General features: G+C 39.2%; 2 protein-coding genes across 5 annotated transcripts in view; both read right to left on the reverse strand.

Annotated features, from left to right (window-relative positions):
- Positions 1 to 5,793, reverse strand: part of ash1l (ash1 (absent, small, or homeotic)-like (Drosophila)) — a 37,820-nt gene extending 32,027 nt beyond the window's left edge. For 2 of the 3 annotated variants that reach the window (XM_086014304.1, XM_086014306.1), the window contains exons 1-2: positions 5,524 to 5,793; positions 4,570 to 4,663 (exon numbers count right to left, since the gene is read on the reverse strand). The gene's annotated coding sequence lies outside the window, so the exon portion shown is untranslated. The remainder of the gene's footprint in view (positions 1 to 4,569; positions 4,664 to 5,523) is intronic. The other variant, XM_086014305.1, reaches the window with a different exon arrangement.
- A 2,076-nt stretch (positions 5,794 to 7,869) lies between these two features.
- Positions 7,870 to 15,303, reverse strand: LOC147132579 (E3 ubiquitin-protein ligase RNF115-like). 2 transcript variants are annotated; one of them, XM_086014678.1, is made up of 10 exons: positions 15,143 to 15,303; positions 12,446 to 12,504; positions 12,320 to 12,377; positions 12,023 to 12,234; positions 11,692 to 11,760; positions 11,532 to 11,610; positions 11,117 to 11,210; positions 9,596 to 9,711; positions 8,208 to 8,354; positions 7,870 to 8,104 (listed from the first exon to the last, which is right to left on the reverse strand). In XM_086014678.1, exons 1-9 carry the CDS (start codon positions 15,221 to 15,223, stop codon positions 8,229 to 8,231), a joined length of 894 nt encoding a protein of 297 aa, XP_085870804.1. In that variant the 5' UTR covers positions 15,224 to 15,303; the 3' UTR covers positions 7,870 to 8,104; positions 8,208 to 8,228. The 2 variants fall into 2 exon arrangements, with proteins under 2 accessions (XP_085870804.1, XP_085870803.1); XM_086014677.1 differs by having other exon boundaries at positions 7,870 to 8,354.
- Between the last annotated feature and the right edge of the window lie 147 nt (positions 15,304 to 15,450).

Genomic DNA, 15,450 nt, shown 5'->3' on the forward strand with positions numbered 1-15,450 from the left:
CTGTTAACATATACTGTATACATTTACTTGCCCTCTGTTATTCAACAATCGGCTTGTGATCAATTTCATTGTGCTTAAAGTTTTCCACGTAACTCGTGCCGCAAATGGGTTGACTTAAGGCATAAGTTCTTTTGGTTCAGCTAATGTCAAGGCTAATGTCAATTCATACACTTGTTGTCTGTAAAGTCAAATATTAAAAGTCGATTAAGGCAGTGGTCCCCAACCATTTTTCGACCACGGACTGGTTGGTCCGCGATGGGGTGTGTGTGTGTGTGTGTACAATAATAAACGCGAATCCACAGGTTTTTTTATTTCACCAATATTGAATGACTTTTTAGCCTTAGCCGCCAAAGTACTTACATTTTTTGACGAATCAGTTAAAAAATGTATGCCTGTATGTGCGGAATGTATGTACGAAAACTTGTATGCCTATTTTTAACTAAAACCTTTTTGAATTTTCGACGACTAAATTTACGAAAACTCGACTAAAACATTTTTGGGGAGTTTCTGTCGACTAAAACTAGACTAAAACCTTTTCGAGTTTTCGTCGACTAAAACTAGACTTAAACTATCACTAATAGGAATGACTAAATGTGACAAAAACGAATAAGCATTTTCGTCCGAAAGACCAAGACTATGACTAAATCTCAAATGCCTGCCAAAAACAACACTGGTCTAGACAAGAAAATACAGTTTGCTGCTATTTACAATGTAAATTTAAGAAATTAAAACGGTTGATTATATTAAAAAAAAAAAAAAAAAAAAGGAAATCAATAATTCATTCATTATATTGTCATGTTTTTATTGTTGATAAAACCCTTGTTTCAGGGTTATGGATTAACCTGCAAATCCAGAAAATTGCTTCTAAAGTAAAGACATTGTTTAGAAATACTGCTTCTCAAAGTATAAAAAAAAAAACCTTGTCGAGCCTTTGTTGAAAAACAAATGATGTCACAAGGCTTTGTCAGCTATATACAGTTGTAGCCATTCCAGTAACAGACAGGACGACTGAAATGTTGTTGTGTCCAGAACACCACTGGTATGTGATGACCATTATTTATTGAGTCTTTGTAATGTGGATTTAAACTGTGATTTGAAATGAAAATACCAAATGTTAAATGCTGACAACAATGAACAATGTTAAGTCTTACTAGTAATCCCATACGATATTTCTTTTTTTGACTTTGAGTTAAGGTTATCTACTTAACCTAAAGCACGGTTCTACATTAAAAGTGGTCCCTACGTGACTTGTGTTGGGCCACTCTTAAATTCACTCTGGCCCAACTCGGCCAGTACAAATCTCAAAAACGAACACATGAAACATATAATCAACACAGTCTTGCTTTTATAATATTTAACAATTCATATTTTGAGTGTTACCCACTTAAACTGATTAATCTTCATTGATCTTTTACTGCGCCGGCCACTGATATTGAATGACTTTTTAACCTTAGCAATACGGTTAGCCACCAAACAGGACGCTCTCAAGCCACTTAGATTCGTTGACGAATCAGTTTTGAAGTCTGCATTGACTCTGCGCATATTTTGCAGAGAGGTCTTACGTTGTGCATGGGAATCACTTGTCACCGTAATTCCATATTTCAAGAAGGTATTGTGTGTGAAATGTACCTTTGTTTTCCTTCTTAGGGCATAGACTCTTGTGTTACATTCTCACTGAGCCTTTTCCTCATTGCAAAGAAACTTTCCAAATATGTCTGTTTATTTTACTCATTTTACTAGCTTGCGCATTTAATATTAGCATTACACGACGGAAACAACTTGACATGCATTAAAAAGTCAGCCATAGATGGATGTAATGGATAGAATCCGGTCACTTTTCAAAATAAAATATTTTTCAGCCTCGGATAATGAATAAACCGGAAGTGCTGTGCTTTTTTTTTTTTTCCTTTTCCATCATCAGTGCGGCTTGCCGCGGCCCGGTGCTTGGGGACCTCTGTTCTAAATGATTTAATGCAGATGCACGCAAAGCAGGTGCTTTCTGTGGGTGAAGTCATTTGGAGGCACTTGAGAACTGTGACCTCAGCACTTTTGGGCCCTCTGGGACTGCACAGAGGATGTCTCTGTTTTCCTCTGCCTTCACCAGCAGTAAATGAAAGTGAGTGATAGAGCGTCTACATGACGGTGGTTTCTCTGCCAAAGGAAAACGTTTAAGTAGACGCACAAATGAGCCTTCAGAAAGTCCTACGATTCATCACAATGCCCAGGAAGAAACAAAAGTAATCTTCAATATTATGCTCTTGGTCCATGTTTATGTTAGATTATGAATAGTCGTGGATGCTTTCTAACCACACAATAAATGCAGAGCCATTTTTGCAGTGTGGCTTGCAGCTCATCCACACCCACTTCTCAGAGTTTACATCAATTACTGATTCCATTTCACCTCAAAACGATACACCCAGCATGCTATGTGTACAAAAATCAAATTACACATTGCTTGTTTTTTTTTAGCATGCCATCAATCTCATATGTTCTCACCATTTTTAAGCTTTCCATCCTCCTCGTTTCACAAACTTGCAAAGCGGTAGTCACGGCACGCAAACTGAAGTAACTGTGGTCCCGATAATCAAACACAGATTTCACACACCACTCAGGCCAGCTTTGTTCCCTACTTCCTTCTCGCACAAAGGGACAGACGTTCTACTACTTTTATACTAAATGTATATTGGCTATACTGTATATGCATATAAGTCCTAAACAAACCGTACACAGGATCCGGGTTTACGGGTGTAGTGCTGCTACATGAATCATAATAGCCGTTTTAAAGCCATGCGACATGGATGTAAATAAACATCACGTGACGTAGCAAGATGGACTTTATTTAGCACAGCAGATTGTTATAACATTTTTATCGAAGCAAGAGCTTCATAAAAAACAAGTTACTAAAAGCTTGAAACAAGTTCTCTTCTCATCGCAGACAAGCTCTGGTAGGACGCTGCCATTTTCAAGTGTGTAAACAATTTAACTCACTGTGGCTTTAAGTCAAGACAAAGCATGCGCAGGCCGGACACAACCTGGCTATTCCGATTGAAATGTTTACATTGGCGCTCATTCGGATTGGCAAAACGAATACACCACACCTGTGAATCTAAATCAAATTCCATTCGGATTCAGAGGTTTTATTCTGACTATTATATGGAGCATTTTCATACTGTTTCGTCATTTGGATTCATTCTAAAGGGAATACATGGCTCCATGTTAACCATATAAAGCGCTGCCTTAAAATATTCTAAGACTGTACCATTTTGAAAGCAACCAAAATGTGTGTGTGTGTGCCTGTGTGGCTCATTACCACTCCTCAAGCGCTTGGAATGTAAAGTAGAACTGCATCAGACCAATCCCTATCCCATCCAATTAAAAAAAAATAATAATAATCAAATGTTAAAAAACGAGAAAATTCTTCCTAATTGTTTTGATTGTGATGAATGAGTAAAAGTTAAATGAGTGGATTTTTTTATTGTTTTAACGTAAAGGCATTACACTTGTTAAATTGTTTTGACATTTTTATGGCTCTTAAGATTGTTACTTACAACGTTACCTGCACGGTTATTACAGTTTTTACTATGTAGTACTTTTAAGTGGGATGAAAATAACTGTATTGAATGCCCAATGACAAATTAAAGGTCTACCTGCATCACGAAACAGATTACATTTGAGGTTCCACTGTATTACTGGTATTATTGTCAGAGCCTATCAGGACAAATCAAGAAATTTTTTTTTTAATATTCTACGCACCTGCCTGCAATAAGCATGCAAAGTTATTTGATAAAAAAATGAAAGTCACTTGGCTAACAGGAGAAATGGCACAACAGGCCCAACTTGTAGTAAACAACATCTCCTGTCCCCTCCCCTTCCTTACCATTTCTATCCAATCCCTTCCCATCTTTCTTTTGCACATGGTGCTCATAACTGCTTATTTCCCTTTGACTACAGCAATATGCAATGCAGCCTACCCCTTCAAAATATACATGAGGGCTCCAACCAAAGCGTAGTCTCGTTCGTGCTTCTTGCTCCATGGGAAGGGAATAATAGCAAATAGTCTGCTTAAACAAACAAGCAACAGATATTGCTTTGATAGAGCTGTGTTTGACATAATGAATGAGCAAATATCCTGAAAAGCTGCTTTGAACTAGATTGTTTGTGTAGATGTGTTTCCTGTAACCTTTCCCTGAACTCTACCTTTACCCACAACCATAGTCTTATCTCTACTTGGTCTCACCACAATCCAACCTGATCCCTAACCCCGACAAAGTGTAAGGGTGGGGGCGTCTTCAGGGGGAGGGAAAGCAACATAGATGACAGGTGTCAGTTGAGCCAGCACATTTCAAACATCCTCTGCATGTGGGAGCGATGTGAAGCTCATTCCACTGTGGTAACAGTGCATGCATGTGTGATAAAGCGGCTGTGCAACCCAAACAATAACGGGACTCGGTCTGCATCATCAACCCTGCAATGTTTGCTTGTTTTTTTAGTGATACTAAAATTACCTTAACCAAAAGTAAAAGCTCCATCACATTTACCAGCAGATTCAATTCACACATTTGTACTCACCTCTTTTAGTTGTCCAGAAGCGGTGTTCACATTATTTGGCTCCGTGTCCTTCCTCGTTTTTGGCAACGTGGTGGCCACACATTACTCCCAAGTGCTGAATTGGCAAAATATGACACGAAAGGTAAGATGTAGGAAAGGGTTTGCATAAATATGAGATCAATCAAATGCATGGACCGTGAGACACACTGTTGACAGTAAGTAGTCATGTGTCGCGTGTTACGTTACAGTATTACCGTTTGTGGCGCGTACAAGGGTGCCAAATATTAACCTGGCGGAAGCGCACAAAAACAATGCCGATACAAATAGCTCACAAAGCCATCTAATAACCCTTGAAATGTATTACTGTTATTAATGATAATAACAGCCAGTTATGCACGATGGCGTCGTCGCTGTAGCGCTAAATATAGCGCTAACCAACGAACGCATTGTGAAACATTTGTTTACTATTAGCTGCAATATACACCAAAATAGACATCTTATCATCTCATGTGAATGATCCCGATAGCGTGCGTCTTGTTATTTATCAGCCTTTGGCTGCCTGCTACTGTTTAAAACGACTGTGGCTATTTTCATCCAGCAAATGTTCAATTTATAACCTTCGCGGGCTTGCAATGAGTCGCAAATTCCAACAGTCTTTTTAGCCACCCCGAGTCGTAATCTACACATTCATGCGGTCATTCTGTAATGTGTTATTTAAGTATTGGATTACGACTATGACAGTGCAGGACAAGTGATGTACATAATCTAACATCTCCGTCACATTCTCGCATGCACTCGTGTTACTACATCTCAGCTACGACGGCTAGCGATGCACTAGCGAGCCCGCTAAACCACCCCAAAAAAATATTAGCACGTAGCCACAAACACGAAACGTGGAATTATTAAATCGTATCAAACCTATCGCATATGTGTATAGAGTAACATTCCTGCGGTATAAGACAACAAATGCACTACCGTGTAGGTTGTTTAAAAAAAAAAGAAAAAAAACTGTCAACAAAATGGCGGCTACGTTGAATCAACATAGAGCCCCGAAATGGATCTCCCTCTTAATTCCTTCTTCTTTGGAGGTAAAATCCTTCTTCCTTACAGCGAGTGGTATCCTGTACTTCTTCCGAGATGTCCCAAAAATCCACTCCGACGCTGTGTTAGCTGATCCTGGATGTGTCAGCACGGGCCTCTCTCGTCGGTCGGGCCTCCATGACTGCTCAGCCCGTGTCGCTACAGTGTCAGCCCAGCACGGGCATTCTCAGCCTCGGGGAGGGTGGGAGGGGGAGGACGGGCGGGGGCGAGTGCAGGAGAGGAAAGAAGGGAGCAAATGTCACTTGCTCGCTTTCAGAGAGAACAAAGTCTACGTTTAATAATGTTCGACATTTTTGGAAGTGCAATTCCTGGCTTTTTCCACACTGCTGGATTTACTAAAACGCGAGAATCATGTGTCAGCTGTCAAATGAAGTGCTTGTCAACGGAACGTCAGGTGTCTCTTAGCCTAATCCATTAATAATTGTCCTGGATATGTTCCATTCAAAGTGGAGCCCAGACCAGTCGATTAATGAAGTAGGCGTCTGTTTGAATAATTCATCGTTCCAACTACAGTATACAGTATGAGCAAAACAATATCTTGTTTCAGGTTCTCCATTGCATCTGATCTGCTCTCAGGTCCATATTTTATAGAGTTTGGAGGTCTTAATTTGACACTGACAACACTTACTTGAATTAAACTATTACAGGTCATATTACTAAATTCAACATTTGACAAATGTCTTCCTTCAAATTTTAAAATGTAGACTGTTGTTGCGGATGTTCTATTGGTAAATGGAGTGCACTTAGTGAGTGCCCTCCATAATTACACTGGTCTGCATCAAAAAAATAAGAATGACAAATATTTACATACATAAACAACTGCCACGGGATTCCTAGAATATAGAGTTAAGAGGAGATTTCACCTCACCTTGCTGCAAGGAAAACGGGATCATATCGAGGAAAAATTATGAGATATTTGGATTCTACATCCGAAACTGCACTAGAAGATGTTGTTGGCTACTTTGTTCATGTATTTTCTTTATGCAAGGCAGTATTAATGGCACATTTTAAGATGTGTTAAAATCATTGAATAAATTCTGGTCTGGAACATGTAATGGAAAAGGGGCCAGTGTATACCAATGATTGATGGGACAGTCGGCTTTAAGTTGACCACGAAACCAACGTCGGCTTGGTGTGTTTACACCTATATATAAAGAAGGACCAATGTCGGACATGATTAAAAATGCATTTTCACGCAGACTCTGTAGTGCCACACATTGTTAGTGTTAAGAGGCCACTGAGCTCAATAAAGGTTGGGAAATCATGGAATAAATATCAAATAGGTGAAATATCAATACAACCTAATAAATAATTATTTTCAGTAAAACCACACAAAGTTGCTAGATTTGCTGCTCATCACTTTAGAAAAAAAAATTACATAGACCAAGTTGGCAACTCTAAGTAGCCCTCGCCTAGTTGCAATGTCAGGTCATCATGGTAACAAACCACACCCTCAGCATTCAAATTCGTGAGAAGTGCTCCCATAACGGAATCATTTCAACCCGTGTTCGACAAGTGCATATTAAGTGAGCTGTTGTTCACTATCCTTTGTGTATTTTGGGGGAATGTTAGGACATTTTGTAAGTGATCTGGGAGCTGTTTTTAAGGTGTTTGAAAAAAAATACATCTCCCTTAACTCATTCACTGCCAGACATTTTCAGACCCTCTTCTTCACTAAAGTTTGGAAAAAAATTGAAAAAAAAAAAAACATTCTTGGGATTGAATGGCTGGACTGTGAAAAGACACATAAATACGTCAATGGCAGTGCATGACTTGAATTGATACATATATGTATATATATATATATATTTATTTATATATAGATATATATATATATATATATATATATATATATATACATATAAAATCCCCCCCATCATACAAGCAGCAATCATGGTAAATCTAAAAAAATCGTCATTTAGTAAGAGTGGAAAAGTTTGAATTTAACAATATGCTTATTACAGTTATTGTAGTTGTGTATATTTTGTACTGGAATCGTTACCCTAAACATAACTAATAACATTCTGTGAGGTTTTGGAAAACAATTTCTCCCAAAAAAGAAATGGGAAAAAAACTAAAGCGTCCAAATGTGAAAAATGTTCCCAAGGTGTAAGTAAGCCAAACCATGTGGTTATTGCAAACCTTGGAATAAGTGCCTGCAAAAGTTGTGTTATTATGTCTGAGCTCTTTTGACAAGGGGCTAAAAAGGGCAAGAAGAAATGAGGATCACAGTGATAAACTTTAATAACAGCTTTACAAACAGGAGTGTGACGCTGATTCAGATCAAGTGGAGAAATTAGGTCACTGTCTTTGTAACAGTCTTCATGTAAAAAGTGTAATTTCCCAGGAATTCTGTCAGCTGGCAGCTCGTTGGTGACAAGTTCGGGACATCTGAATCAGCCATTGAGAAACCAGCAAAGAGTGCGGCAGCGTTGTGGTCTTGTTAAGCTTACTGCTGAGTGATTTAGTGCGGAGAAGAAAAAATTAGGGCTCCTTGGCTAAAATGTGCAAATTTTGACAGTTCAAGCTGCAAGTAACGACAGCGTTCGTCGCCATACAGGAGGTGAAGTTGCCATAACTCAGATGGCCTGCCTCCCCTGTTGCTCTGTCCTAATGCCGCGCCCCTCAGGAGATTGAGATGCGTGTAGCAGGAGGCTGTTGTCAACACCGTCAAGGCTTTTTCGGCACACTGGACAGGTATCGTGCTGGAAGAAAGAAAATATTCGGCGGTGTGATATTGGAGAGCCTGCTAGCATCCATGATAGTTTAAACTACAACGGTGTGGTGCCCATCAGGCTTCCTTGAGGTAATTTTTTTTTTTTTTACTTATAGTAGAAATCAACCAAAACACGTTTTTCAAGAATATGTTCCCAGCAGGCCCACTAGTTGAAACAGGGCATTCTGATAAATATTGCATTTGTTGAATAAGAGGGGCGGCCATTTTGTCACTTGTTGACTGAAAATGACGTCACAACTGCTCAGGGCTCATATAATGACCAATCACGGCTCAGCTTCAGAAAACAGGTGAGCCGTGATTTGTCGTTACATGAGCCCTGAGCAGTTGTGATGTCGTTTTCAGTCGACAGAAGTGACAAAATGGCTGCCGCCAAAGATGGCTAAAAACCGGTGGATTAATTCTTATTCCACAAACGCAATATTTATCAGAATGCCTTGTTTCAACTAGTGGGCTTACATAGAACATATTCTTGAAAAAAATATGTTTGGGTTGACTTCCTGTTTAAGTAGATGTTTCACATTACTTGATTATTTTTCTGAATACCTTTTACTTTTACATTACATTTGAAAACAGATGACGAGGTGAAACTTATTTAGAAAAGCAAGACATAGTAAAGATATATAGTGGGTTTTTTTTCAGTTCTCATTAGCCAATTAGCATTTAAATTTATCAGTATGAGCACTATCAAAACAGGCATTGTATATAATTGACAGTAGGAATTTTTACTTTTGTAGACAAGTACATTTAACTTTTTCTTTTTTTCTTAGCTAAATCATGAGTTGAATCAGTATATTTTTACCAAAGCCTTTTTATATATTAAGTATCTGTACTTATACTTACGTACAGAGTGTGGGCCCTTTTGAAACATTATATTATTTATTTTGACAGTTGTGCTTTTATTTTCTGTGCAAAGTTCGGATGCCAGTACAAGCGAGGTGCTTAGCAAGAGCAATGATGTGTGACTGCAGTGTTGCCAACCTAGCAATGGTTTTGCTACATTTTGGGAGTTTTCCAACACCTCCAGCAACGGTGGAGAAACGGGCCAAGATTAGGCCTGATAATACTGTACGCAAATCTGAAAAATTACGTATTTTCCCTGGGCCGTTCTAACCGTATCCATTCAGGATAGTACAGTACACGGCACCTATAAAAGGTCTTCACATCCTTGTATTGTATTGTCTATGATCCAAAGCCAGGGGTCATCCTTACCAACTCCAGCCAAGGCACTATACATTCACTGTGGAAGTAATGGAGGCAGGGTAGCTTCCGGACAGATTCCCCTGATGAATACTCTTCCCTACAAATTGTACACTCCAATCTGCAGTCTGAGAGAGGAATAGAAATTAAAAGCTTTTGTTTATGCGTGCAAGACAATAAGCAAGAGGATGTAAAAATACCAGCCCTACTATTCTTCAAATGGAGACAGCGGAATAATTTCATCCATTTCATCAAGTTGCTCCATTGGGTTAATACAGTGTGACTAAAGGTTTAGTAGGCCTTGCATTCCTCGATGAAAGGGATCTTTCTAGGAATTGTCACTCACTCTTTCTTCGCAGTTGGTAAGTCACAGTTTTTTTTATTTAGCATGAGCACAATACTTATTTGTTGTTATGTAGGCTACTTCAGAGTGGAGTGGCATATTTTCAACTGTCACTTTCCATTTCTGGCCATGCCGCTTTGCCAGTAGTCAACTGCTTTTCAAGTCTTTCATTGCAAATGAGAATCTGTTCTAATTTGCCATACTGGGATAAATAAAATATTCTCCATCCATCGCCTTGTTTATTGTAGTCGGCTACAAGAATGATACATTACAAGTGCTGTCTTGTGCCTGCATAAAAAACACCAGCTTCTGGTATTCAAAAATTCTGTAATCTGATATTTTTTTTATCATTAGCTAAATCAGCATTTCTTGTTACTTAGTTCACAATGTGAGCAAAGCTACGGGAACATGTTTTGATACCATAAAAGTTGAGCCAATTAAAACAACTTTTTTCCACCGCAAAAGTTATAAATACAGGTGGTGTATAAAATAGTCAGTAATAATTCATTTTTACTTTTTACATTAGTACATTTCAGAGCAGCGAGCCACAAGTGGGTCGCGACCAAACCCTGAATGGCCCCTTGATTAACAAACATTGATATTTTTTTAAACAAACCCTCAATCACATTTTCCACAGAAAACGATAGTTAATGCAATATGTAATATGCCCAAAAATATTCTTAAAAATCTGCGAATATGTGATGCTAAACTCTGATAATATGCAAGGGTTGAATGTTTTAAGTTGTAATATCACTAATGACCGTTACATGGCACATGGTCTTAGTTGCACGCATACTGCCATGTAGTACATAAGTAGGCCCAATATTGTTTTGCAGATTTGGAATGATATGCAGGAAAAACCGTGCTTGTTCTTGTTCAGCAGTTTTGTGCCACCCTTGAATGGTATTTTTTATGCAAGAGAGCTCTTTTCACTGGAAAAAAAATACATTGTGTGTTTATTTTGTTGTTTGCTTCAAACAATTTGCTGTTGTGTTAGGATAGTGGATCTTTTACACATGCATTGAAAAATGTACTATATGTACAGTATACGGGTATTTTGTCTATACTTAAATAGATTTGTTGTATGAGAAAAAGTGAAGACAGCTGAGAAGTACTGTAAATGCAATTGCATGAATTCAATAAGTCTAACATAGGATAATAAATACCAAAGTCCATAATGAGATTCCCACCTGTTTGCTCTTGAGAAATGCAAACTGTTGGCAAGGATGAGATCATGTTCTTTTCGGCAGGGGGTGGACCCGTGTTCTCCAACTGTCCTAACAACTGGGATGACAACAACAAGTAGGGTTGTAATGGCCATGTGATGATGTCAGAGAACAAGGTGAGCAGCCTGCGGACCTGTTCTAAAAAATATCCCACCAGTGATGGGACATTGTAATGTTCTTGGAATTTTGTAGAAGTGACCATTATCTAAGATTTATAGAAACAAAGTGAATTGATATTTGACAGTTTAAAATTGATGGTCTCGAAGGGATTTTCATTTCATTTCAATTATGCCTTACTACTGTGTCAGAAATAAATGTAGAGGCAATCGAGAACTGCATTAGTAGTCCTTAGAGAGAAGAAACTATTATATAACCTGACCTCTGTGATGACTGTATCCAGGCCTCCCTGACCCCATGCATAGTCTGCTGGGTTTGAGTACAGTTGCAGCATGCTCGATCTGAGAAAGAGAAAGTAAAAAGGAGAACGTTTGGTCACTTCTTTGTGGATGAAATCAGAAAAGGATTAAAAAGGGGATTACAATGCAGCTGGTGCCGCGCTGGAATTTCCATTGGTTGTAAACAGGTCGGCCAAGAAGTGCTGCACGATCCTTGAGTGGGCAAAAAAAAAAAAACAGCCATTAAAATGGTTGCGCCAATGTTTTTAACAAGTATTCTGTACATGTAGCAAAGGTTTGTGAGCAATCATTCAAGATGATTCAATGAAACGTCAAAATGTTGCTGGAAAAATATTGATCATTAGTGTGAATGGTTGTTCGTCTATATAGACAGGCAACCAAGCCCAGGGTGTCGAGTATCGCCCAAATTAAGATGGGGTGCATTGATCTTATGATGTTGTGCACCATCACACACCCTTCCACTTGAGGCCTTTGTTCAGGTCGAGGTGACCTCTCCTCCCCAGGCTGCGACAGAAACTGAAGCTCTCTGACCTCAGCATTGCCCGGCGTCATTAAAGGAAGACGACTTTGAGCGCTAAGCAACGTCTCGCTGTCATCCTGGTATGACTCCGACGATGGCGGGTGTGACAATAGAGCAGAGCGCTCCATAAACAACAGCTGCCATAACTTGGAGAGATACAGGAGAACGAGTGAGTCAAAGGCTTGGACAAATCGGAGGATTTGTTTTGAAATGTAATTAGCAAAGGATTACTTCGGAGAACAATGAGTTTGAGTCTTCACTGGTCTCCGGTGTGCTGTTTTCCAGGAGTCTGGACATCATAACAAAAGGCAGCTTCAGTAAATTTTCTAAATTCAAACCCTAATATCGTCCCCGTACCTGGAGTCATGTTCCACCTCCTCAATAAAGTCAGACTTGCACCTGGGGCAGACAAAATCCTTGAAAAGAAAAGGACATACTAAATTCCCCAAAGGGATGTAAACATGTTTTACGTATAAGTATTGATTGTATCACCTAATTAAAATTCAACAGGAGAGCCAAGACATTATGACCATATAATGACATACAACCTAATGTTTAGTTTTGTGGGACACACAAACCCCTCCATCACGATAAAGTGACAGGTCAGGAAGGAGTTTTACTGCCGTCTGGTGGCCAAGCCGCAACCACCAGAAGGAGCTGGAATGAATTACCGGTAGTTATGATGCACAAAGTGTTAAATTCGTTACATTCTACTGTCGTTATATGCTGTTGTTATATTGCTATTTTCGCTCTTACAAACACATTCCATTTTTTTTGCTGTTTTTTAGGGGGAGGATGGAACAGATTAATGGCATTTCCATTCATTGAAAGAGGGGAAAGATGATTTAAGAAGAGTGGAGTCATTGAACGAATTTAACTAGCTCAAAGCACCATTGTGGTTGGGTATGTGTGCGGTAGATTATTAAACGTTTATTCACGTTTAAATTAGCCAAATTGGGACGCACAGATTAGTATTCGCTAATGGCGTTAGCATCTTGTGTTGACGTTAGCATAGTACACTGTCAGTGACATTTATCCACCAAAAACTGTTTGACATGAACAAGTTACTACTTTTCTCAGGCCACTTTGTCAAAAAAGGTTTTCTGCAGGGACTTCAAAGCCCGGATCATTGAGCAAGCGATGATGCAGCAATGATGTCATGGCAATACCGGGAGATCATTACAATTTACAGAGCATCCCATCCAAACGCGCTGATGTCATCCATTTGATGTTCACAGCTCCCATGGGACATATTTGCATGAGGTCTGGGGATTGTCGTGATATGCTAATAACCATAATTGTAGTCCTAATTTCTCGTATTAATGCAACGTTTGGTCTTGGCAGTGACATCTTAGCATTCACATGCAATTTCTGAGAGACACTAAACGGGAACGTTTTTGTTTAAATGACTTCCCACTTAACTACCTGCACATCCAGCAAAAGATTTATGTTATCATTAAAGTGCAAACGACAGGGGTTCTCGGTTTACGATTTAAGGTCCCAACATACATCGTTTCGAGGTAATGAACTGGTGTAAGAATATGTTGTCACAGGCACAAGAAGGCAGTTAATGCTGCAATTCAATTGATTTATACCTATGTCAGTGTTTTTTTTAATTGAAATACTCACTGTAATTATGACTTTACTATTGTGTAAGCATCCTAAAACTAAAATGTGTTCACTTAACTGGCCCAAAAATCCTGTATTTACGATAAATACCATCTTTGTTCACTTATCTATGCCAGTGACATATAGTGACAAGCAGGGCAATTTAATGCCTTTTGGGAGAAGGTACATAATTTACTTGTATACTGAATATATTTTTAGGACATTTTAGATTGGTAACATGTTGTGAGGTTTTCTGAAATATGTGCCTTAGCCAGGGGCGTGCAAATGGCTGGCGGTCGGAGTTGAGAAGGATGGGGGTGTACGGGGCAGCTGCCTGGGTATCCACAGCCCCCCTAACCTCTAAGGATTTTTTTTTTTTTTTAAATGGACAGCAAAATGTCTTTCGACTCGTCAACCACTAAAACCTGACTTGGCTTTCAGTTAGTGTTGAAACTAACGATTATTTTAATAATCGATTAATCTGTCCACAATTTTTTCGATTCGGTTACTGTACATATCAGCGATTATTCTTTTCCATAGTAGAAGAATGTTTGCAAACGTTTTATTTTGATTCGACAGCCAGCTGTAGGACTACAGAAATCTGATATTTACTGTTGAGAGGCTGAAAGGTAAACAATGTCTCCAAACGATGAATTGATTGCAAAATAGTTGATCATTTTATAATTTATTAGTTGTCAATTTTGTAAAATAGTTGGTTGTTCTATAATTCATTAGTTGTCTGCACCGATACTCTCAGGACTGCGCTATTTTGGACTGAAATACATTTCCCATCACTATACTGTATATGCTACCCAATGTAAACCCACCGTGTCAATTAAAACTGAGCATTATTAAATTTTTTAAAGCTCTTGTGTCGGATACATACGCACTGCAAGTGATCATAATGTTTATGCAAGATTGTCATGATCTCATCTGTAAGTGAGCGTCTGTTGCGCAACAAATGCACTCCAGCAGTCGCTCACAAAAATCCCGCCCCCTTTTGCAGAAACCAATCTTCACCCTCCTCAATGTGGCTCCGATTCAATCCAACAATTGTGTAACTTTTTAAATCGGCTGCGTATGCTTCAAGTCGTATGTTGTTGATGCCACACAAACAAGAACACCAGACCAGACCCCCGCCCCCGTCCTGCTCACATGCAAGTAGCGACAACTGGACACCAGAGCAGCCTTCTAAATATGGACACGCATGTGAATCACCCAAGTAAGATTTTCATGTTTACTCTTGCGCATGTAGCAACATAAAGGCAAGCACGAAGTAGTACGCTCACATTAAAGTAATACGGTTTGGTACATATAAATTCAATTTACTGAAGAAAGTAGTAGGCACATTCAGATCAATCTTTAACGTCAATCAGTGTGATGCACATCTCAAGAGTATCTGAACAAACGCAGAGCATAAGCTCTTGTCAACTCCAAACGACTTACCGGGAGCTGGGGTTGCGTTTCACGTTTGCAGCAGTGACAGAAGAACCGGTGCTGAATTGTCGCCGTGGCGGCCTCCGCCATGTTCCCGTCGAGGCGCACACACACACACCCTGACGTGCGGATGTCCTTATAAGTCACAATAGCAAACAACGCAACGTGCAACGACTCACGTCACAATGTGGGACACAGTCGTTTCCACATCCAACGTCATCCTGTGTCATTACGGCGGACGCGTACAAATAGTTCAAAATAAAAACGGAATTATTTGGTTGTATGATGTTCTATGTCAAAACACAAAGAATCAGATG

This window comes from Filicampus tigris, chromosome 18 (genome assembly GCF_054856515.1).
Source record: "Filicampus tigris isolate MCC_2025a chromosome 18, RoL_Ftig_1.0, whole genome shotgun sequence".
In the NCBI taxonomy this organism is placed as follows: domain Eukaryota; kingdom Metazoa; phylum Chordata; class Actinopteri; order Syngnathiformes; family Syngnathidae; genus Filicampus; species Filicampus tigris.